Consider the following 25,733-nt stretch of genomic DNA (forward strand, 5'->3'; position numbering starts at 1 on the left):
CTCATTTTTATGTTCCACCAATGTATGGAATCATGTAGTTCTTGTTTTTTTCTGATTTACTTATTTCACTCCTTATAATGTTATCAAGATTCCACCATTTTGCGGTAAATGATCTGATGTCATCATTTCTTATGGCTGAGTAGTATTCCATAGTGTATATGTGCCACATCTTCTTTATCCAGTCTTCTATTGAAGGGCTTTTTGGTTGTTTCCATGTCTTGGCCACTGTGAACAGTGCTGCAATGAACATGGGGCTACATGTGTCTTCACGTATCAATGTTTCTGAGGTTTTGGGGTATATACCCAGTAGAGGGATTGCTGGGTCATAAGGTAGTTCTATTTGCAGTTTTTTGAGGAACCACCATACTTTCCTCCATAATGGTTATACTACTTTACAGTCCCACCAACAGTGAATGAGGGTTCCTTTTTCTCCACAGCCTCTCCAACATTTGCTATTACCCGTCTTGTTGATAATAGCTAATCTAACAGGAGTGAGGTGGTATCTCATTGTAGTTTTGATTTGCATTTCTCTAATAACTAATGAAGCTGAGCATCTTTTCATATATCTGTGGCCATTTGTATCTCTTCCTGGGAGAAGTGTCTGTTCATGTCCTCTTCCCATTTTTTTATTGGATTGTTTGTTTGTTTGTTGTTGAGTTTTATGAGTTCTTTGTAAATTTTGGATATTAGGCCCTTATCTGAGCTGTCGTTTGAAAATATCAGTTCCCATATAGTTGGCTGTCTGTTTATTTTGATATCAGTTTCTCTTGCTGAGCAAAAACTTTTAATTCTGATGTAGTCCCATTCATTTATCTTTGCCTTCACTTCTCTTGCCATTGGAGTCAAGTTCATAAAATGTTCTTTAAAACCCAGGTCCATGATTTTAGTGCCTATGTCTTCTTCTATGTACTTTATTGTTTCAGATCTTATATTTAGGTCTTTGATCCATTTTGAATTAATTTTAGTACACGGGGACAGGCTGTAGTCGAGTTTCATTCTTTTGCATGTGGCTTTCCAGTTTTCCCAACACCATTTGTTGAAGAGGCTTTCTTTTCTCCATTGTGTGTTGTTGGCCCCTTTATCAAAGATTATTTGACTATATATATGTGGTTTTATTTCTGGGCTTTCTATTCTGTTCCATTGGTCTGAGTGTCTATTTTTCTGCCAATACCATGCTGTTTTGATTATCGTGGCCCTATAATATAGTTTAAAGTCAGGTATTGTAATGCCCCCAGCTTCATTCTTTTTCCTTAGGATTGTTTTGGCTATTTGGGGTTTTTTATAGTTCCATATAAATCTGATGATTTTTTGTTCCATTTCTTTAAAAAATCTCATAGGGATTTTGATGGGAATTGCATTAAATTTGTATATTGCTTTGGGTAATATGGCCATTTTGATTATATTTATTCTTCCTATCCAAGAACAAGGAATATTTTTCCATCTCATTGTATCTTTTTCGATTTCCCTTAACAATGCTTTGTAATTTTCATTATATAGGTCCTTTACGTTCTTTGTTATGTTTATTCCTAGGTATTTTATTTTTTTTGTTGCAATCGTGAAGGGGATTATTTTTTTGAGTTCGTTTTCTAATATTTCATTGTTGGCATATAGAAAGGCTATGGACTTTTGTATGTTGATTTTGTATCCTGCGACCTTACTGTATTGGTTTATTGTTTCTAATAATCTTTTTGTGGAGTCCTTCGGGTTTTCGATGTATAGGATCATATCATCAGCAAAAAGTGATAGCTTTACTTCTTCTTTTCCGATATGGATGCCTTTTATTTCTTTGTCTTGTCTGATTGCTCTGGCCAGAACTTCTAGCACCACGTTGAATAAGAGTGGAGAGAGTGGACAACCCTGTCTTGTTCCTGATTTAAGGTAGAAAGTCCTCAGTTTTATGCCGTTTAATAGGATGTTGGCTGATGGTTTATCATATATGGCCTTTATCATGTTGAGATATTTTCCTTCTATACCCATTTTGTTGAGAGTCTTAAACATAAAATTGTGTTGTATTTTATCAAAAGCCTTTTCTGCATCTATTGATAAGATCATGTGGTTTTTGTTCTTTGATCTCTCCTCTTTCATTTTGGATTTTATTTATTTGAGTCCTGTGTCTTTTTTCCTTGGTGAGTCTTGCCAAGGGTTTGTCAATTTTGTTGATCTTTTCAAAGAACCAGCTCCTTGTTTTATTGATTTTTTCTATAGTTTTTCTGTTCTCTATTTCATTTATTTCTGCTCTGATTTTTATTATCTCCTTTCTTCGGCTGGTTTTGGGTTGTCTTTGTTCTTCTTTTTCTAGTTCCTTAAGGTGTGAAGTTAAGTGGTTTACTTCGGCTCTCTCTTGTTTGTTCATATAGGCCTGAAGTGATATGAACTTTCCTCTTATTACTGCTTTTGCTGTATCCCAGAGATTCTGATATGTCATATTTTCATTTTCATTTGTCTGTATATATCTTTTGATCTCTGCGCTTATTTCGTCTTTGACCCATTCATTTTTTAGAAGTATGTTGTTTAGTTTCCACATTTTTGTGGGTTTTCCCCCCTCTTTTTTGCAGTTGAATTCTAGTTTCAAGGCTTTATGATCAGAAAATATGCTTGGTACAATTTCAATTTTTCTAAATTGCTGATATTGTCTTTGTGGCCCAACATATGGTCAATTCTTGAGAATGTTCCATGTACACTAGAGAAAAATGTATACTCTGTCACTTTGGGATGAAGTGTCCTGTAGATGTCTATCATATCCAGGTGTTCTAGTATTTCGTTTAAGGCCACTATATCTTTATTGATTCTCTGTTTGGATGACCGATCTAGAGCCGTCAGCAGTGTATTGAGGTCTCCAAGTATGATTGTATTTTTGTTAGTTTTTGTGTTAAGGTCAATAAGTAGCTGTCTTATATATTTTGGTGCTCCTTGGTTTGGTGCATATATATGAAGAATTGTTATGTCTTCTTGATTCAACTTCCCCTTAACATTATGAAATGACCATTTTTGTCTCTGAGTACTTTTTCTGTCTTGTAGTCAGCATTATTAGATATGAGTATTGCTACACCTGCTTTTTTTTGGGTGTTGTTTGCTTGGAGTATTGTTTTCCAGCCTTTCACTTTGAATTTGTTTTTATCCTTGTTGCTTAGATGTGTTTCTTGTAGGCAGCATATAGTTGGATTTTCTTTTTTAATCCATTCTGCTACTCTGTGTCTTTTTATTGGTAAGTTTAATCCATTTACATTTAGTGTAATTATTGACACTTGTGGGTTCCCTACTGCCATTTTATAAATTGCTTTCTGTTAGTTTTGTATCTAGTTTGATTCTTCTCCTTTGTTTTTCTATCATTTGTTTTTGTTTGTTTGTGTTCCATACTTCTTTCCTCTGTTGCTACCTTTTTTAGGTCAAGTGTTTTTGTTGTGGTTTTTTCAAGGGTGGTTACCATTAAGTAATGAAAAGGGTACCTACCATATTCATTGTAGTACCCTATCTTATAAGTATTTCTGCACTTCATCGTCCTTTGCTACTGTTAATCTCCATCCTCTCCCCCCTTTTTTTCCTTTGTTGTCACAGTTTAAGTTTGGTTTTATTGTGTTCTTGGTGGAGCTGTTACTTGTGGTGTTGTTTTCTTTTGTTCTTTGAATCTGGTTGGAAAACCCCCTTTAGTATTTCCTGGAGTGGGGGCTTTCTGTTGATAAATTCCCTCATCTTTTCTGTATCTGTGAATGTTTTTATATCTCCTTCATACTTGAAGGATAGCTTTCATGGGTATAGTATTCTTGGCTGAAAGTTCCTCTCTTTCAGGGCTTTAAATATTGGGGTCCACTCTCTTCTAGCTTGTATAGTTTCTGCTGAGAAATCTGATGATAATCTAATAGGCCTTCCTTTATATGTTGTACTCTTCTTTTCCCTGGCTGCCTTGAGAATTTTTTCTTTGTCATTGGTTTGTGTCATCTTTATTATGATGTGCCTTGGAGTGGGTTTGTTGGGGTTAAGAAAACTCGGTGTTCTGTTTGCTTCTTGAATTTGAGGCTTTAGTTCTTTCCACAGGCTTGGGAAGTTCTCATCTATTATTTGTTTGAGTATATTCTCCATTCCATTTTCTTTCTCTTCTCCCTCTGATATACCTATTATTCTTATGTTATTCTTTCTGATGGAGTCAGACAATTCCTGTAGGGCTTTCTCGTTTTTTATTATTTTTGAGTCTCTTTCTTCTTCTCTCTGTTGTGCCTCAAGTTGTTTGTCTTCTATTTCACTAATCCTATCCTCAATCTGGGCTGTTCTGTTAGCTAAGCTTGTTATCTTGTTTTTCAGCTCGTGAATTGAGTTTTTCATTTCTGTTTGATTTGTTTTAATAGTTTCAATTTCCTTGGTAATATATTCTTTGTGTTCATTGAGTTGTTTTCTGATCTCCCTATATTGCCTTTCTGTGTTTTCTTGTATATCTCTGAGTATTTTTAAGATTTCTATTTTAAATTCTCTCTCATTTAGCTCCAAGGCTTCCAATATGTTAAGTCTTTTCTCCATAGATTTTTTCCACATCTATTTGTGTTACCTCTCTTTCTTTTGTATCCATAATATTCGATTTCCTCTTTCTTATTGGCATCTGAGGGTGGTCTTGTTGATAGCACTAATTAGAATTAATAAAGAGTAAAAAGAAAAAAAAAAAAAAAGGTAAAACACCCCACAAAAAAAAAAAAAACAGTAATAATTTATTATTTCCCCCTTTTTTCTTTCTTCTCTTTCCCTCCTCTCCCCTCCTCAGGGAAATATCGTGCCTATAATGGAGGGCCTGATTTGGGGTGAAGAGTTCAAGGGGCAAAAAAAGGGAGTAGGGACCTACTAAATGCAAAAAAAAAAAAAGGAAGAAAATTTTAGACAAGCATAAGATGATTTGCTTGTAAGTGATGGTCAACTAAGAGATATAATGAGAGGGATAAGAGGGAACCAGAAAAAAGGACCAAAAAAAGAATAATAAAGAAGAAAAAAATAAAAATAATAAGTAAAAATCTGTTGTATTAAGTGGAGCGAAGACTAAATACAATGGAGACCTTGGGTTGGGAGGACCCAAAATGCCACAAAAATAAACAAACAAGGAAAAAAAAAAAACAAAAGCAAAAAAGAAAAATATAGCCAAAAAAAAGCCTTGAGTCCCAAATTAACTAATTTGTTCGTGATTGAGCATTAAATGGGAGGAAAGTAAAACGAGAAAAGAAAAAACGAATAGAAAGGAAAAAATAAGAAAAAGAGAAAAACGAAGGAAGAAATAAAAAAGGAAGAGAAAAAAACAAAATAGAGCAAATCAAAAAAACAAAAACAAAAGAGGAGAGAGTGAGAGTTAAGTGTTTTGGAGTATAACCTTAAAGGAGGGTGAGGATGAAGAAGAAAAATAAAATGTAACACTTATGGGTAGTGTAGTTCAAGAAAAGGGAAGCATAAGATGGGCAGAGAATAGAAGGACCGAGGTGGAGGAAATAAAGGCAATAAGATAGAAGAAACAAACAACAACAACAACAAAATTAGTGGAACAAGTTGTAAAGTCTGTGGATTTTTCTTGATTTTGAGAGGTTAACTTCTTCCTTTTTCTTTTCTCTTCCTATTCCTGGTCGGTGACTCTGTACCCCAGGCTCTGCCCCTGTGTCACACTTAGGTAGGGATTTGCAGTTGATGGGATTCTATGGCAATGTCATATAATTGGCTTTAGTCTTGCTGGTAGTCAAGGCTTGTTGGCGTTTGCAGGGTCCAACGATGAGAGAGTTTGCTTTCCTGGATTCTCTCTCCTAGTCCCCCCTTCCTGAATTAGCAGCCTGGTGATCCAGCTATAAGGCTGCAACTGCTTCTGCCTGGGGAGTAAGAGGCTCAAAGAGCTGGGAAATCCCCACTCTATCCCCACTCAGTGCAAGGCTTTGGGAAAGGCTCTGACAGTCAGGGCCTCCAGTGTAATCAGGCGGGGGTGGGAGTCAATTGTTGTCAAGGTGACTGTTCAGCGCCTAGCATTCAGTTGGACCTCTCAACCCAGGCTTTCCACACTTTGTAGCCTGTTTTTGCAGGGTAGAAGAGGCACTAGTCTCTGCTTACGACTAGTGTAGTATAGACCTTATTATCTGCCAAGTCCTTCTTGTTAGCGTTTATCCCTGAATATGGAGGCTCTATCAATCAGAAGTTGCCCCCGCCCCTTTAGCGAGAGGCACTAAAAAATATCACGCCTCTTGTCTTGGGTCGCTGAACTGAGAGAGATCTTATCAATTAGAACCGAGGGTGCGCAGATTTCATGGGTTAAGCTAATTTCAGTGATTGGGTCGCAGCTGTGCTCCCGAAGGTATTTTAGGCTGCCTGCGTGTGCCCCACCCCCAACGCTTGATTGTTAGCTTGAATGGCTGGGTGAGGTGCCCCGCCCACGGAGAGAATCTCCCAAGCCTCTACCGCTCGCCCGCCGCTGGCGGCTGGACCGCACCAGGCGCAGGATAATGGAGCCCCCTGGGTGTGCGGGCCAGCAGGGCGCCCTGGGCGTGTGGAATGCCCAAGGCACACGCGCGAATGGGGCGCTCCGGGCACCGGTGGCCAGCGACCCCCACTCGCAGTGTGCGGGCCGCTGGGAACGTCAGTGGTGCTCAACTGGACCGGGCGCACGCGGCTGCTCGCGGCGGCGGCGGCTCGCGGCGGCGGCTCCCAAGTATATGGGCTGACTCACCACAGGCGCACTTCCTTGCAGTTTGAAAGAACGTCCCTGTGGTAGATTCCTCCACACCCTCGTCTCTCAGATTCAAGTGATAACAGTCCTTTCGCTATCAGTTTGTGTGGAACTCCGGAATGCTCCAAGGATAAGTTTTTCTGTTTCTAGTTGATAAATTTGTTGTGATTTAGGGGAGAGCTGTCGGACGCGCTGCTCACGGCGCCATTTCCGTGACGTCACTCCGCATATGTACTTTTATTACAAATTTTAATTATTTGAGTTCTCTCAGAAAAAATATTTCTGGAAAACTGTTTTATAGCATATCGATTTTTAGCACTCTAAGACCTAGTCAGTTTATATTTATCCTTTAATATGCCTAAAAATATGTACCGTTCAGCTGTAGTACTGAAATTTTTTAAGCTCAGGGAAGTTAGAGTAATTTTGCTATTTATCACTGTGTTTCTGATGAGCTGAAAACCCTAGGAAGTTTTAGAAGTGTTTCCAATCAGTGACATAAACTAGTAACATAATTATAGTGAAGAATAATGAAGGTTAGTTAGTCATTGTTCTAATCAGATATTATTCCTACTTTTTTTTACACCTTGAAATACCTTATAGAACAGGAGCTTTAAAAAGACTACAGTTTTGAGGTTTTTAGTGAATTATTTTTATGTTCTCCAAAACCACAGATCCCCTCTGAAGCACCTGTCTTTCCTGAGAATCCCCAAGGTGGGAGAGCTCAATCTTTTTTTAAGACTTTATTTATTTATTTTAGAGAGAGGGGAGAGAGAGAAAGAGAGGAACAGGGAGCTTCAACTCACAGTTTCTTCTCATAGGCGCCCCAACCCCAACTGGGCAAGACTAGGGTATTGAAAGGCGACCCCAGCATTCCAGGCCGATATTTTATCCACTGCTCCATCATAGGTCAGGCAAGAGTTCAGTCTTATTACAACTGGCTATTTCTTGATTGAAAGAAGAGGAATATAAAGCTTTATTTAGTTAGATGGGGTAAATCATTGAAGGTTAGAGCAAGAAACAGTGGAGGGGAAAGAAAAGAGAAAAGAAATGTGGTTAAATATGGATAAAGGGTTAAATTTCAACTGAGCAAATTTTATTTGTAATTACTGCTAATTTTTAAATCTGCAAATGGGAAGAGGAACTCTAGAGATTTAGTGTCTCTGTTACCTTCTACCCATATAGTGATCTAGATAATTATAGTATTGCGATATAGTTTATAATCACAGTACAAGACATTTGGGTGGTCTTTATACAAATATTTCTAACAAAATTATTCCTCGCCTTGATTCCAGAGAAGTATTTCATTTGTAGGAATCATTTTTACCATACATGGGATATAAATATAGAGAGAACAGTCCTATCTCCTTTTTTTCCTAACTTGTTTTGCTTTTTCTGGTTGATTATAAAAGTATAATATACTGTTCACAAAAATTAGGGGGATATTTCAAAATGACTATGAAGCAATAAAAAAAGGAAGCATTTGATTTTTTTTTTTATTAAACTAGAACATCAGAAAAGCAAACAAGTCAAAGAAAGTTGTTCAATTGTGCAAATAAGATGCAAAACCAACTTTTATTTCATTGGTGAAAATACACTATACAGAAGGCTGAAAGTACTGGAGTATCTGCACGTCTTCTGATCCCCTAATTTTGGTGAGCAGTATATGTTTAGCTCCAGAAGGACAGGAACAAATGTCTTGCTTATTATTACAATAGCAGGTAGTAATAAATAATAGGTGCTTAATAAATATTGTTGAATGACATTAGTTGTAGAAAATTACCCAGAAATAAACACTATTATTGATTTAATATAATTTACTTTAGGCTTTTTTCCTTAATGTTTTTAAACCAGTATGTTTCTAAAAATGGCTTTTATAAATTGAGATCATGGTGTCTCTCTTTAGTAGTTGATTGGAATAAACAGCATTTCCCCTGCTCATTAAATATTCTTGTTCTTCAAAAAATACCATTTTTGAAAGATCCGTAGAACAAACCCTCATTTAGTTAAGTCATTCTAAGTTTTATATTTGTTGTTTCCCATTAACTCTTTTTTGTAGTTATAAATTATGTTGCAATTTGTGTAGAAATTTTTGTTGTGTAGTCTTGCCATGTGAATTCCTCTGGATGCTTGATAAACTGGGTCTGCTGTGGTGAATCCCTCTTTTACAGATCCCTCTCTCCCCCAAACCCAAACTCACAATTCTGGAATGGCTTTAGGCACTTGGAAGCATATTCCAGGTTTCCATTCTATAAAGACAAAGCTTGATACATCACAACACTTCTGTAAGCATTTATTTAAGAAATATTTATTGAATGCCAACTGTATGTTGGGGCATGGGAATGCAGACACGAGAAAGTACACTGTCAACAAGAACATCTAATTTAGTCAGGAAAATATATGTAAACAATCATAATTTGGAAAGTGCCATTGTAGAAGAGAAGTAGAAGAAATCCTAATTCTGTCTTTTTGAGGGGGATAGAAGAAGAAAGGAGAGGAGAGAGAACTATGATGTGAACCAGATAAGATTAACATAGGGAGGGCCATTAACTGAATGTTAAAACAATGCAGGGTGCTTTCCAGGTGGACAAGATGGGAAAGATACTCCAGGCTGTGGGAATAGTGTGTAAACACCTGGCGGCTTGAGAAACCATGATGCATTTTGAGAGAGCTGCATCTGTGTTCCAAGTTCAGTGTGGCCAAACCCGGCAGAGATTTCATAGATGGAGAACACAGGCTGTTTGGAGGTAGAGAAAGACCAGATAATGGACATGTCTGTTATGTTAAAGAATTTGAATATCTTCCTGTAAACTGAAGAAACACTTTAGAAGGGAATCTTTCATGATGTGGAGGACAGATCAGACAAAGTTGCTGGAATACAGGGACCAATTACTGAATAATCGAGATGAAAATTTATGCATGTATAAATTTAGGCACTCGGTCTGGCCGGTTGGCTCAGCGGTAGAGCATCGGCCTGGCGTGCGGGGGACCCAGGTTTGATTCCCGCCCAGGGCACACAGGAGAAGCGCCCATTTGCTTCTCCACCACCCCCATCCTTCCTCTCTGTCTCTCTCTTCCCCTCCTGCAACCAAGGCTCCTCCATTGGAGCAAAGATGGCCCGGGCGCTGGGGATGGCTCCTTGGCCTCTGCCTCAGGCGCTAGAGTGGCTCTGGTCGCGGCAGAGCGACGCCCGGGGGGAGGGGGGGGAGGGGGGCAGAGCATCGCCCCCTGGTGGGCAGAGCATCGCCCCTGGTGGGCGTGCCGGGTGGATCCCGGTCAGGCGCATGCGGGAATCTGTCTGTCTCTCCCTGTTTCCAGCCTCAGAAAAATACAAAAAAAAAAAAATTTAGGCACTGGTACTAGAAATGAAAGGAAGGGATGGATTTGAGTCATGTTTAGATGATCAAAATTTCCTGGTGATTGATAGTGGAAAAATGGGTTATAAATGGCATTTGGAATTTCTGGCTTGGATGATTACAATTGATGTCATCAACAGAATTAGGAAGTATCAAATCTGTGGAGTCTGGATCTTGTGATTGGTTTTGTATAGGTGGATATGTCTAATAAATGGTAGGAAATGCAGCTCTGGCCTTCAGAGACCTGTACTAGGGATACAGGTTTTGAAATTACATTATGGGATGATAACCTGTGCAGTATAGGTGAGGTCACCCAGTAGAATTTGTAGGAGAGTTGAAGAAAGGCTTAGTGTTATAGTGGCAGAAGAAAACTATATGGTATATTGAAGGTGTCTGAGAAGAAACAGGTATAGGGAAGTTTCTTTCACAGATACCAAGAGTTTCAAGATCCCATCTCTATTATCTGCAGCCATTATTGCTGCCTTCCACTCTGACTGCAGTAAGGAAAATGTATTGATTTCCAAAAAGTATAAATCTGAGGTTTTGTGTCATTCCCCATTTATTATTCTTGTTTATAGAATAAAGTCTTAGAATAATATGCCTTTTAAGGCTCTGCCTGTATCAAAAGCCAGCCATTCTGAACTTCTTCCAGCTCATGTGCACTGTACTCTCTGCCCTTCAGGTTTTTGCAGTTATATCCTTTTCCTAGAACACTCTTCCTTTTCTTCTCATTCATCTGTTTATCTTCTATTCTTTGGGTTTCCTTCTAAAGGTTGCATTTCCAGGGAGGCCTTTTCTGTTCCTTACACAGGTCGTATCTATCTGTTGTATGATTTCTTTTTTTGTGACAAAGACAGAGAGAGAGAGTTAAGAGAGAGGGACAGACAGGGACAGACAGACAGGAAAGGAGAGAGATGAGAAGCATCAATTTTATGCCGTGGCACCTTAGTTGTTCATTAATTGATTTCTCATATGTGCCTTGACCTGGGGGCTACAGCAGACTGAGTAACCCCTTACTCGAGCCAGCGACCTTGGGCTCAAGCTGGTGAGCCTTGCTCAAACCAGATGAGCCCGCGCTCAAGCTGGCGACCTCGGGGTCTCGAACCTGTGTCCTTCGCGTCCCAGTCTGATGCTCTATCCACTGCACCACCACCTGGTCAGGCTGTTGTATGATTTCTTATCATGATACTCATCATTTGTCTCTCTTTGTTGGTGTCAGTCTTTCTGCTCTACTCAGAGTGCATGGGAACCGGAACCTTGTGTTTACCACTAATCAGCTAGCCTAGCATAGTGCCTAGCGCATAGTATATTTTCAATAAGTGTTTTTGAAAGAGTGAGCAACAGAGTGGCCATATAAGTAGTTGAAAGGTTCATTAAGAGCAAAAGAGTTGAGGTGTGAATGGTAAATAAGGAAGCAGAGGGAATGTAGATCACTCCTTGAAGCAGCTTAGCTATGAAGAGAAAAAGATGAGAAAAAGAAGTTTAACCATTTCATGTCTTTTTCCTTCCATTGAAGTTAATAATTATGGCTTTCGTTTATTATTTAAGCTTGTTTCATCATCTAAGTGACCAGGATGCTGCTAAGTTTAGAGAAGGAAATCAGATAAAAAATGTAGGAGGAATTGAGAATTTAGAAAGGAGATTAAAGGAAAAAACTAAGGATGGCTTGTTTAGGAACCAAGGTAGGGGATAAATTTAAAGCCTTCTTTCTTCCCTTTATTTCTCCCTCACTCCCTCTTTCCCTCCCTCTCCTTCTCTCTGATGTAAAGCCTCCATTGATTTCTAGCTCAGGTTACTGTCCTATGTGTATGGTTAGGATGAGGCACATTGATGAATGGGGAGTTGGAATGGACCAGGGTTGGGGGGACAATAAGCAATAAATATAATAAATTGTATGCTATGTTAGAAGATGACTAAAGATATGGAAAGAAGAAAAAGTTGAGTCAATATGTTACTTTTCGTGCACACGCACCTCCTTTTTTAGGTGCCCTGGGCCTTCTTGCCAATATTGGGAGATGCCAATGTAAGAATGATTTAATATAGTTTAGCAGACATAACTTTCAATGAACTATTAACAACTTTTGCATTCTAAGTTTTTTAGCTCCTATCCTAATTGTAATAGACAGGGAAGATGCTTGGGTCTTTTACCAGTTTTTTCCCCCAAGGAGTACTTTCTATTATAATTTCTGCAGTAGCATAGATCCATGGATAGGACTTGACTTCCTGTTTTACCTCTCTCTTTCTTGCCTCAGCGTAGTAACCTTCTAAGTAATATGTGTTCATTTCATGAAAGAATTGATATGAGAATAAATGAAGAATGACCTCTGTCTCCTTTGCCATAGTATAAGCATTGTTGTATTTATCTTTCTAGACTTTTAAAAATTCATATTAAGGACATGTACATAAATTATATATTATATGTAAATATATATACAATCATATATACAGTTTTTATTCTGCAGTATATTTATTTGGTAATGTACTTTTTTGTGTAACAGTACATCATAAACCACTTTCCATGTCAGTAAATATATACATTTAATATTTGTGTATTATTTTCTTACATAATTTTTAATCCATTATTGTTGAACATGCAGATTGTTTCCATTATTTCTTTATTATAAATAATGCTGTGGTTAGTATCCTTGAACAAATTTTCACACATTTTTTTTTTCTTTTTGTATTTTTCTGAAGTTGGAAATAGGGAGGCAGTCAGACTCCCGCATGTACCCAACCGGGATCCACCCGGCATGCCCACCAGGGGGTGATGCTCTGCCCATCTGGGGCGTTGCTCCATTGCGACCAGAGCCATTCTAGAGCCTGAGGCAGAGGCCATGGAGCCATCCTCAGCGCCCGGGCCAACTTTGCTCCAATGTAGCCTCGGCTGCAGGAGGGGAAGAGAGAGACAGAGAGGAAGGAGAGGGGGAGGGCTGGAGAAGCAGATGGGCGCTTCTCCTGTGTGCCCTGGCTGGGAATCAAACCTGGGACTCTTGCACGCCAGGCCAATGCTCTACCACTGAGCCAACCGGCCAGGGCCAAATTGTCACATATTCTTAATTATTTAAGTAAATTTCTAGAATTAATTTTTTTGTTTTAGTGAATTTTGACCAGTTATAACCCCCCCAAAGTTGCACTCACCAACAGTGATTGAGAGTCCACATCTTCCCTACCTTTTTAGTCTTAAACCCTTTCATTTCTTTCCTTCACTATTAAGACCTCTAGATAATTCATTCAACCTAAGTAATCTTCTGGAAGGATTTCGTTTTTCTATAAAAATCAATCTGTATTAGGAATGTGTTAGAAAAACTTTTTTCAGAGACAAGTGTCTGAACAGACTAAGGCTTTAGTGTGTCCTGAGATATAAGTCATGTGGCCATATTTGAAATCACCCTAATGGACAGACCTCAGACTCCAAATATGTCTGCCTGGTAGTAGGGGAAACCCTGTAGTGCATCCATCCTCCTGCTGTGGTAGAAGGAGCACCTCTACAGACCTCTTAGTCTGTGTGTGAAGACAGCTTGGAAATAGCTTGCTCCACAGAGCACCTCTCACATATGCATTTATTTCCTGCCTTGTCCTTGACAAATGGTCATATAACTTATTTAAATAATAAGGACATACCATGTTTAGAAGCAGTCAATTTCTTTTTTGAACTTTCCTTTATTGATTTAAAATCTGTCCCATTGAAAATTGGTCTCGTTGAAACAGGGCAGGTACATCTTTGCTGTTACCCCACCAATTCCACTCTCATACCTAAAGTATCTGACGCATAAGAGGTATTCAATGAATAAATGTTAAAATAATGAATGACTAACCTTGTTTTTAAATTTTTCATGTGGAGGCTATATTATAAGTGACTCCCCCTTTATTATATACTTTTTTCACCTAAATTTGACAATCTTATTGGAAGTGGTTTTCTTGAAATTTACATGACAACTTATGATGTATACTATGTGTAGTGTTTATAGCCTTCCTTTTTCCCAAAAGGATTTACAATAGAAGTAAAATGAAGCACTTCACTTTGCTCTTGACAGAAGATAAAGTATTGCATTCTGTTTTAAATATAACATTTTCAGTATTTTTAAATTATAACTTTATAGAACTATAAAAAATGATTAAGTCACTGGTGATGTCATTAATCAAATATTTTAACTACTGTTATTTTTGTTGGACATCAAACCTTGAGCACATAGTCAAAGTAAATAGTACCCAGAATGGTGGGAAGTGTCTGGAATCTGTGTGTAGCATGTTGAAGAAATTAGCATAGGTTGTAAGGGGCTTTTATATTTTTTATTTTGATCTGATCATGGTTAAAATTAGAACCTAGGCCCCCCAGGCTGCCATAGGGACTATTTGTCATAGTGGGAAGAATAGACTAAAGCAATATCTTACAAACTAAAACTGGGATTAATGAGGAGAAATAATAGAAAAGTAGATTTTGCTTATCAAAACAAAACAAAACAAAAAAACACTATACAACTAAAGTTATCCAAAAAGTGAGTATATCAGGTTCATCAAATGACCTCCATAGATAAGTAGAAGAGAATTGCTTTTTAGAAAGGAGATTGAATTAGATGATTTCCAAAAGTTCCTCCAAACTAGAATTTTAATAGAACAGTATCTCTTGAGTAGTTCCAGTTTTAGTTTTGTCTATTTTCACTATCCCTTAAATTTGGGTAAGTTTTTAGGATTTTGTTCTTAACTCTTCTTATAACTACCTACCCTCCTTCTGTAGTTTCATCTACCTTCCTGGATTCAGTAATGTTAATGATGCCCAAATCTTGGTCCAATCCAGGTTAGCTCTGAGCTTTAGGAAGTCTATTCAGTGGCTAATGGTGTATCACCAGTTAGTTTTCTGTATGAATCTAAACTTTAAATATGTCCAAATCTGAGCCCATTGTCTATGCCCCTTCACTGCTGCCTTCATTAAATGTGTCTATCTTCCTATGTTAGGACCACACTGTCTACTCAGTTGTGTAATCCAGAAATTTGGGGTTATCCTAAACTTGCTATTTCTTTGCATTTCACATTACATAGTTCACCAGTTTCTAGTGGAGACAGGCTTGTAACTAGAGCATAACAGAGGAGGTAGAGGAAAGTGAATGTATTTGGTTTATTTTATTTTATTTTATTTTATTTTATTTTATTTTTTGTGAGACGGAGAGGGACAGATAGGGATAGACAGACGGGAAGGGAGAGAGATGAGAAGCATCAATTCTTCGTTTCGGCACCTTTAGTTGTTTATTGATTGCTTTCTCATATGTGCTTTGATGGGGGGGGGGCTACAGCAGAGCAAGTGACCCGTTGCTCAAGCCAGCGACCTTAAGATCAAGCCAGCGACCATGACGTCATGTCTGTAATGCAACGCTCAAGCCAGCGACCTCGGGGTTTCAAACGTGGGTCCTGCATGTCCCAGTCCAACGCTCTATCTATTGCGCCACTGCCTGGTCAGACTGGTTTATATTTTTAAGCAGATTTGCTGATCATATGTCAGATATGAAGAATGTGAAGGAAAGAAATGAAGAATGACTTTGGGTTTTAGATTTAAGCAACTGGGTGGATGCCATAAACTTTATTTAGATTGGAAGGTGTGGGAATGAATGGGTTTGTGAATCAGGTATCACCGAGTGTTCTATATATTAGGCATGTTAGCGTTGAGATACCTGTCAGGTTTTCATAGATTTATGAATCTGGAGTTCAGTGAAAAGAGATTTGTCCTGGAAATGGTTGTTAAAAGAGAATGTTAGATTAAGAAATGTGAAATTCCATCATCAGTCAGGATAGATAAAAGAAGAGGGAGTAACAAAGAGACTGAGGCATTATTGAAGGTTTGAAGACGGGAGTAAAATAGTTCTTACGAAAAGTTGAAGAATAGAAAAATCAAACCTGGTGGAGAGGCTGTAGTTTGAGATTTATGTCATGATTGGAAATTAAGACCTGTTAGTATGATGTTGTAATCTTTTTTTCCATTAACATTTAGCTATTCAGTACCAGTATGGAATTAGTGGGTAATTGAGTTTAATTGATTAGGATTTTGCCAGGCTAATATGATAGAGAGAAAGAAGAGTAAGGAGGACGTTAAGGATTTTTGCAAGAGCATGATTATGAATAGGGTAATGGACCATGAAACCTTTTTTTTTTTTCTTCTGTATTTTTCTGAAGCCGGAAACGGGGAGAGACAGACTCCCGCATGCGCCTAACCGGGATCCACCCGGCACGCCCACCAGGGGGCGACGCTCTGCCCACCAGGGGGCGATGCTCTGCCCCTCCAGGGCGTCGCTCTGTTGCCACCAGAGCCACTCTAGCGCCTGGGGCAGAGGCCGAGGAGCCATCCCCAGCGCTCGGGCCATCTTTGCTCCAGTGGAGCCTCGGCTGTGGGAGGGGAAGAGAGAGACAGAGAGGAAGGAGAGGGGGAGGGGTGGAGAAGCAGATGAACGCTTCTCCTGTGTGCCCTGGCTGGGAATCGAACCTGGGACTTCTGCACGCCAGGCCGACACTCTACCACTGAGCCAACCGGCCAGGGCTGGACCATGAGACCTTTATAAGTTAAAGGATGCTGTCAAGAATTGAGAGATAATCAGTAGTCATAGAGGAATGCATTGGGTTGATGAGCTTCAAGAATTGCTGGACTGGGATGACTAGAAAAAGTGAGCTGAAAGGATAATTTATTTTGTTTTTACTTTTTTAATTTCTTCCATTGATTTGAGAGAAGAAGGGGGAGAGGGAGCTGAAAAGAAGGGGTGGAAAAGAGGGAGAGAGAGAAGGAGAGAAAAAGCAAAAGCATCAACTCGTTTCACTTACTATAGTTGCTCCATTTAGTTGTGCACTCACTGGTTGCTTCTTGTAGGTGCCCTGACTAGGGATCAAACCTGCAACCTCAGCATGCCAGGATGATGCGCTATCCACTGATCCACCTGGCCATGGCAAGGATAGGAGGTTATAATCAGGAAGTACAATGTTTGAAATTAAGATTCAGATAAGGCGAAGGAATGAAAAGTCAGAGACAAAATCTGGATGTTGAAGTCTCTAAGAATGGTGACATGAGAGGGATGGAGAGGAAGACTGTGAGCCAGGGACCATAAAGCCTTACATGAACAAAGAGCAATGACCAAGAAGTCAGTAGATGATAGCTATAAGAGGATGGTGGGTGATAGTCTGTCCTGAGCTTCAAAGGAATCTTATCTCTCACCATAACCCTCTTTATACTGCTGTGTTCCCTAATACAAGACAGTTTTACTTTTTGAAATGGTTATGTTTTCTCCTTTCTTTATACCTTTGCATGGAATTCTGCCATAAACCCTTACCCTCCAGTCCTCCCAGAAAGGTCTCATTAAGTCTCTCAGCTTAGCCCTGGCCTGTTGGCTCAGCGGTAGAGCGTCGGACTAGCGTGCGGAGGACCCGGGTTCGATTCCCGGCCAGGGCACACAGGAGAAGCGCCCATTTGCTTCTCCACCCCTCTGCCGCGCTTTCCCTCTCTGTCTCTCTCTTCCCCTCCCGCAGCCAAGGCTCCATTGGAGCAAAGATGGCCCGGGCGCTGGGGATGGCTCTGTGGCCTCTGCCCCAGGCGCTAGAGTGGCTCTGGTCGCAACATGGCGATGCCCCGGAGGGGCAGAGCATCGCTCCCTGGTGGGCAGAGCGTCGCCCCTGGTGGGCGTGCCGGGTGGATCCCGGTCGGGCGGATCCCGGTCGGGCGCATGCGGGAGTCTGACTGTCTCTCCCTGTTTCCAGCTTCAGAAAAATGAAAAAAAAAAAAAAAAAAGTCTCTCAGCTTAGATTTACTTCTTCCTGAAGTTTTCTCCAATCAACTTTGGGTTCAGAATCCTGCTAGGTTGTTTTGTATCACCTTGGGAGCATTTCTCACACTATATTGTATTTTCTATTCACTTTCTGTCTCTCCAACTGATAAAAGCTCTCTGAAGACAAGAATTGTTTTATTTTATTACATGCCCAGTATCAACAGTAATGCCTGGCATATAGAAAGTATTCACTAATATTTGTTGAATGAAAGAACCAGTCAAAACAATGTTCCATAAAGAAGTCATGTATAGAGGTTTTTCCGCCTATGACATAATTGTTTACTTTGTGGATCAACTAGTAGCTACTTTGCATTCCTTCAAGCCTTGCAGGTGTTATGTTACCACGTTAGTATTGAAGTTCATTTTTTTATTTTTATTGAACTTACTGAGATGACACTGCCTAACAAAATTATACAGGTTTTAGGTGGGGACATATTTAAAACTGATGCCCCCAGTTGGTTTCATGGAAAAGTTTTGTGACCCTAAAAATATGCTGGGAGGAAGTTAACGGTGTAGGACTAGGGACTTAGTGTTAAGAACAGTAAAGTAGAATACAAGAGCTGACCTCATTTTTTTTTTATTGTGACCTTCTGGGTTGCCATAGCTTTTAGATGACTGTCATTACTTGCCAGTTTTATTTTTGTACCCTAATTATTAAAAATTACCTTCTTCATGGCTACTGAGATATACTGTACATTAAGTCAAATCTTATTCTTTGTTGAAAACATATCTAAGATGTATAGACAAAACTTTTTCTTTAGTTATTCCTCATATTAAAAATTTCACAGCATGAAGAAAGTTCATGACTAATAAAATGGCAACTGGATAATATTGTTGAAATAGAAATAGTTTAGTTAGACCTAATCAACATCAATTTTTTTCATGCTGCAAGTAGAAATCTAACGGTAACATTTTACTGTGAATTTAAAAATCCAATACAGGAGAGTTTGAGTTAAAATACTAGCCCCGTAGTAAATTCACTTGAAAATATTAATTTATTTCATTTGCAACTTATTCCTAACAGGTGATGAAGCAGTATTTTACAATTTGAAGATTCATTTGAAAGTGGCTCCTGCCACCTGCTAATAGCAGTTCAGACTAAGGTGTTTTTTTTTATCAAATCCGTGAATGGAAGCATGATGTTGCGTCCCTCTGAAGTTTTAGTTCTCATTAAAATAAATTTGCTTTTATTGTTTTATTTCTTATTGCTGTGCTTCAGAATCAATTTGTGTCTATGCCCCTGTACCTTAGTATTGTAGAGCAAGTCTTGTGTTAAAAACTTGGTGTAACAGTGTCATGATATAGTGTCTTTCTGGTTTTAAGTCCTTTTGTATTAAAGAAAAAGAAAGATGAGAGAATTGTATTGAAAAAAATAAAGAGAATGCATTGGCAATGAGAGACGAAACTGAATTAACTGGAAAGGCTGATTTAGGAATTTTATGATTGATCCCATTAGTTTATCTTTTTCCACTCAATTTTAATTCCTGATTAATAAGAGTTAAATAAGGGATTTACTATAGTAAAATACTTTATTAGTTTTCTGGGTGTTTGATGTACTCTTAAAGCTTAATATTAGTGTATACCAGTAACCTACCAAAATGAATAGGAGTTCAGAAATATATTTAGAGCCTTTCCGTAAAAGTACTGTGGTACTTTGTTACTTCCTTCTGTAAGCATAATGCAGGATCTCTTCACATTCTTTTGTGTTAAAGTTAAAAATACTTGAGAATATCATGTTTAACTTGTTACAGGGAAATGTTGGGTTTCAAAAACCAGTGTATTGTCTGCGGCCATACCACCCCGAACATGCCTGATCTCGTCAAAAACCAGTATTACATATGACTTTGGATTTTAGTGTGAAATTATATAGTTAAATATCTGAAAGATCTCTTTAGAACATTGCATCTGTAAAGTCTCTGTTTAGAAGATCTTTTTTTTTTTTTTCTGAAAGCCTCTTTGCCTTTCATTATAAAAGAGCCTGGTACTGCTTTCTGTTTAAAAATCCAGCTGGAAAATCACAGAGTAAGAACATTTGCCCATCAGTTCTTCATTTGGAGAGAACAGAAATATGTCTTAAATGGAGACTGACATTTTATTCTATCAGTGGGAGTTAAAGTTTACAGTATTTTCTTTACGTTTTACTTAACAACATACAGTTTGAAAACCTCTGCATAGTGTAGCTGAATTTTAAAATTCCATCTTTATTTTATGTGGTTCTGTGATATTGTTCAAATCTTACAATGGTCTGTTTCTTTCTGAACCCCTCAAAATCTCTAAAAAATTCAAGGTGTCTTTGGTCCTTGTGTCATTTTGGTTCTATTAAACAGCATATATTTGTGTTGATTCTAATCTTAGAAATTGATAAAATTGTCTTAAAGTATATACTTAAAATAACTTTATATGTGTTCTTTTAAAAATAATTAGTAGATTTAATTTTTAGTACAGTATTAGATTTACAGAATAATTGAACAAATCATACATAGAGTTATGTTCATCCATATACCCACTCACCCACAGTTTTCTCTTTTATTAACATCTTTCGTTAGTGATACATTTATCGTTATTGAACCAACATTAATATATTATTATTATAGTCCATAATTTACATAAGGTTCACTCTTTGTGTTGTACAGTTTATGAGTTTTGACATATACATACTGACATGTATTCACCTTATGGTTTCATACAGAATAGTTTCACCACCCTAAAAATTCCTTGTGCTTCACCTAGTCATCACTCTCCACCCAAACCCCTGGCAACCACTGTATTTTTTTTACTCTTTGTAGTTTTGCCTTTTCCAGAATGTCATATAGTTGGAATCATAGTATGTAGCCTTTTCAAACTGGCTCATTCCTTTTTATCACTGAATAATATTTTACTGTATGGATGTACAGTTTATCCATTTATTTATTGAAGGACATCTTTATTGCTCCAGTTTTGGCAATTATGAATAAAGGCTGATATAAACATTCTTGTGCAGGTTTTTGTGTAGACATAGGTTTTAACTTAATTGGATAAATGTCTAGAAGTGGAGAATTACTGGATCATATTGTAGATCTATTTAGCTTTGTAAGAAGCTGTCAACTTGTCAGTATATGTGTTTTTAAGAATCAATCTAGGCCCTAGCCGGTTGGCTCAGTGGTTGAGTGTTGGCCCGGTATGTGAAAGTCCCGGGTTCGATTTCTTGCCAGGGCACACAGGAGACGTGCCCATCTGCTTCTCCACCCTTCTCCCTCTCCTTTCTCTATGTCTTTCTCTTCCCTTCCCGCAGTCAAGGCTCCATTGGAGCAAAGTTGGCCTGGGCGCTGAAATGGCTCCATGTCCTGCGCCTCAGGCGCTAGAATGGCTCCTGTCACATTGGAGCAAAGCCCAGATGGGCAGAGCATCGCCCCCTAGTGGTCATGCCGGGTGGACCCTGGTTGGGCGCATGCGGGAGTCTGTCTGCTGCCTCCCCCCTGCTTCTCACTTCAGAAAAAAAAAAAAAAGAAAAGAATCAATCTAGCCTGACCAGGTGGTGATGCAGTGGATAGAACATTGGCCTGGGATGCTGAGGACCCAGGTTCAAAACCCCAAGGTCACCAGCTTGAGCGTGGATTCATCCAATCCGGCTTGAGCATGGGCTCACCAGCTTGAGCGTGGGGTCACTGGCCTGAGCATGGGATCATAGACATGACCCCATGGTCACTAGCTTGAAGCCCAAGGTCTCTGTCTTGAGTCCAGGGTCACTGGCTTGAGTAAGGGGTCACTTGCTCTGTTGTAGCTCCCCAGTCAAGGCAAATATGAGAAAGCAATCAATGAACAACTACAATGCTGCAGTGAAGAATTGGTGCTTTTTTTTTTTTTTTTTTTTACTAAAAAAAAGTAAAATAAAAAATAATCTAATTAAGTCTGGAAGGATATACTCTAAATTATTCATAGGAGTTACTGTAAAGGGATGAGATTAGGAGGGAGGAGAACTGTCATACTTTACTTATATTGTTTTAATTTTTTTTTTCTTCAGATGCAAGAAAGTATTTTATAGATGTGTAATTATAAACATACAGATACATTGAGAACTTAAAATTTCCCAGTCAACTACTTCAGCCACTGGCCAAAAGTAAACTTACAGCTTCAGATCTCAAAGAGCTGTTCTCTTCCTCAGTGGGCATTAAATTCTTAACTAATTAGTGCTCTCTTACATACAGACACATTAAAAAAAGAAAACAATGGGTGAAGTTAATTTTAAGAATATGCTTTGCAATGGCTGGATAGTCGGTTGATTAGAGCATCGTCCTGAAGCACAGAGATTGCCTGCCGGTTTGGTTCCCAGTCAGGTCAGATACATGAACAGATTGAAGTTCTTGTCTCTCTCTCTCTTCCTCTCTCTGTAATGCTGGTGGCTGAGGCCAGGCAGGTCCACATGGGATTTGGGCAGATGGTAGAGAAACTGTAGAGCTCGAAAGCGGTGGGCCATTCCCGTTTATTAGATTCTCAAGCAAACAGGCAGGGGAAAACCTTTCCTCATGTCAGCAGGCAAACAAACAGCCAAATGGCCCCTCACAGTGTCAGGCAAGCAATCTGCCATACTCGCTATTGTTTTAATTTTTAAAAACAACGTTTTGTAGTAATTTTTTGCAAATAATTTTTCTCCAAAATGCTTTATTAGTAATAAAAATGAATCAACATAAATGAAAACTAGTATTTAAAACAGTATATTATCAGTTTCATAACACTTCTGAGTTGTAGAGAATGTTAATTTTTTTTAAAGTAAAGCATAATAACAGATTAATAGAGCATCTACCTCACAGACCTTCAAAGAAAATCTAGCCTTGGGATATTAGGCAAGACTTCCTGGAGGAGGTGATAACCTAAATTGTATTTTAAAGGACATTTTAGATTAACTGGGCTAAGGGGGCAGAGAGGAAGGCAGGGGAAGGTAAATATACCACCAGAATGAGGACAGCGTTTTCAACTAGAGATCAAGTCATTTGCTTCTGATTAATCTGACTGAAACTGGAATTAATTGTTCCAAACTCTCCAAGAAGCTTATTAGACCTTTTTGTGTTGTTGGCACTTGTTTGATAATCTGTAGTTGGAAAATATAGACTCATATTTCCTTTTGGTTTCCAGTGACTGGTAGAGTGTATTGCTCTAATGCTTGTTTTGCTTGGAAAACTAATGAATAAGCTGAAGATATCTTCTTGTTAGTGATGTCAGCAGCTATCACTGTCACATGAGTTAAGCATTGCATTTCTTACTTGAATTTTAGATTGAATTGTTCAACTGTCACTGTTTGTGAGTGTACATATATGTTACTTTCATGTGCCATCCGTCTCATATTTAAATCTTTTTTCCCCAATATGTAAACCTTCACTCTATGTCCATAGATGGTTTTTAATTTTTTTTTGTTTTTGTTTTTCATTTTTCTGAAGCTGGAAACAGGGAGAGACAGTCAGACAGACTCCCACATGCGCCCGACCGGGATCCACCCGGCACGACCACCATGGGGCGACACTCTGCCCACCAGGGGGCGATGCTCTGCCCATCCTGGGCGTCGCCATGTTGCGACCAGAGCTACTCTAGCGCCTGACAGAGGCCACAGAGCCATCCCCAGCGCCTGGGCCATCTTTGCTCCAATGGAGCCTTGGCTGCGGGAGGGGAAGAGAGAGACAGAGAGGAAAGCGTGGCGGAGGGGTGGAGAAGCAAATGGACGCTTCTCCTGTGTGCCCTGGCCGGGAATCGAACCCCGGTCCTCCGCACGCTAGGCCGACGCTCTACCGCTGAGCCAACCAGCCAGGGCCTAAATTTTTTTTTAAACAGACAGACTACCGCATGTCTCCTGACCTGTATCCACCTGGCAAGCCCCCTATGGGGGCGATGCTCTGCCCATGTGGGGCCACTGTTCCATTGCTCAGCAACCAAGCTGTTTTAGCACCTGAGATGAGGCCATGGAGCTATTCTCAGTGCCTGGGGCCAACTTGCTCGAACAATTCAAGCCATGGCTATGGGAGGTGAAAGAGAGAGTGGGGGGGGGTGCAGATGGTCACTTCTTCTATGTGCCCTGACCACGAATTGAACCCAAGATATCTGCATGCTGGGCCGATATGCTACCACTGAGCCAACTGGCCAGGGCCTCATTTTTTTAAAGTTAAACTTATTGAGGTAACATTTGTTACTTGGCTTTGGGGTTCTTGGGTTCCCCAAGATAGAAGTCGAGAGGAAGCCCCAGAGAAATTTCCAGACAGATTTTATTAAGCTTATGTTCAAGCACAAAGGAGGCAGCACAGAGGAAAGGTAGGTCCTCAGACCTGGCTCAGGGGTTGACTCTGCTTGGCTGTTTGTATAGATAAAGTGGGGGCAAAGCAGACTTTGTGAAAAGGCAGGCTTTTTTGGGGGGGAAAAAAAGCAGGCTTGTGGAATTTTCCATGTTGGTATGAGAAGCAAGAGGTTAGAAAGGAGGTCAAGACATTTTTCATAGGGAGTGGAGGAGTGGTTGCATTCTTGTGGTGGGCCTATTTATGTTTTTTTCTGGTCATCAGACAGCTTTGGGATCCCAGCAAGAGTCCATGGGGTAATGCCTGCTCTGAGGGGGTTTTTCTTGACTGGTACCCTTGGGATCCCTGGCTCAGGTTCCTATGCTGTCTCACATTGTTTAATAACCATATGTATTAACCATATATTGGGTGAGGAAGGTGGTAGAATTGAGGGAAAGAAAAGTAAATTTCAGGTGTACATTATAATTTAACAGCTGTGTACTCTATTGCATGCTCACTGCCCAAAGTCTAGTTCCTCATAAGTATTTTTTTAATTAAGAAAAATACAAAAAAAAAAAAAAGAAAAATACCAAGTAAAAAAAAAAGAAGAAAATAAAAAGAAAAATACCAATTATAAAAAAAAAGACTTGGAGAAACAGCTTAAATAGTAGCTGTTTTTAAGTGGTGTGGCTAAAGGAAATATTTTGCATGTGTATCTTTTGTATATTTTTCTTTAATAGAAAAAATGAATATACTCATTGACATTTTTTTAGCTTTATTTAAAAGCATGATTGATAAGCAGCCAATTAACATAATACCAGAAACTTTTGTATAGTTAACAAACTTTTAAAACATTGTATTTTTATTTTCATTTTAGGCCAGAAATATACATACGGGAGAGTTGGCCGCAGTAAAAATTATCAAACTGGAGCCTGGTATGTATTAAAACCCTCAAGATAATTTTTGAACACTTTTCTTGTGCAGTTTATAAATATAGAACTTAAACGCTTTTTCCATATTTTCTTCCTTGTTTCCCTTCTTCCAAAAGAAATCTTTATATATTGTCTTGGCAGTAAGATGTCTCAAATATTATTAGATTAAATTGCATTGAAAGTTGTTAGTCAAAGACAAGTTTGATGTAATAGTTTTGTTGCTAAATAAAATTTCAAATGTGCCCGTTTAAAATTTGGAAGACACATTGACAGTGTTAATTTTATTTTACATTGTAGTAAAATAATTGAATTCAATATTAGCTTTTATGAGAATTTGATTAGGAAACTATTCATTGATTTTGGGGGGATATTTGGTAATATTTGGCAAAATGATGCTTTATGTCAGCTTTTTTCTGGCTGATTGATTTAGGTTTAATCTGGTCTTAACCGAATGCTTATTTTTTAAACACTTCTGTCAGGAGGCTGTTTTAAAACATACTAATTTGCTTTGAAAAGAATAGTACTGTGTAAAACTTGAAACAGTTTCATTTTGATATCCTCAAATTTTTTTAGAAATGGGATTTAAAAAAAATATTGCAATTGGTATTGTGTCCAGGTTCACCACAATAAATAGGAAATTCAGAAATATGTAAAGAAAATATGTAAAAATAATCCATTATTTTATGACCCAGAGAGAACTGTTGCCTTTCAGTATATTTCCTCTCATTTTTCTTCTATGTATCCAT

The 25,733-nt window shown here is 38.7% G+C and overlaps 1 protein-coding gene across 2 annotated transcripts in view; it reads left to right on the forward strand.

The window, feature by feature from the left end:
* The window catches only part of MAP4K5 (mitogen-activated protein kinase kinase kinase kinase 5), a 135,620-nt gene that overhangs the window by 3,326 nt on the left and 106,561 nt on the right, over positions 1–25,733 (forward strand). For both annotated transcript variants that reach the window (XM_066272094.1, XM_066272093.1), the window contains exon 3: positions 24,933–24,990. In XM_066272094.1, the coding sequence (XP_066128191.1) occupies positions 24,933–24,990 (58 nt within the window). The remainder of the gene's footprint in view (positions 1–24,932; positions 24,991–25,733) is intronic.

This window comes from Saccopteryx bilineata, chromosome 4 (genome assembly GCF_036850765.1).
Source record: "Saccopteryx bilineata isolate mSacBil1 chromosome 4, mSacBil1_pri_phased_curated, whole genome shotgun sequence".
Lineage (NCBI taxonomy): Eukaryota > Metazoa > Chordata > Mammalia > Chiroptera > Emballonuridae > Saccopteryx > Saccopteryx bilineata.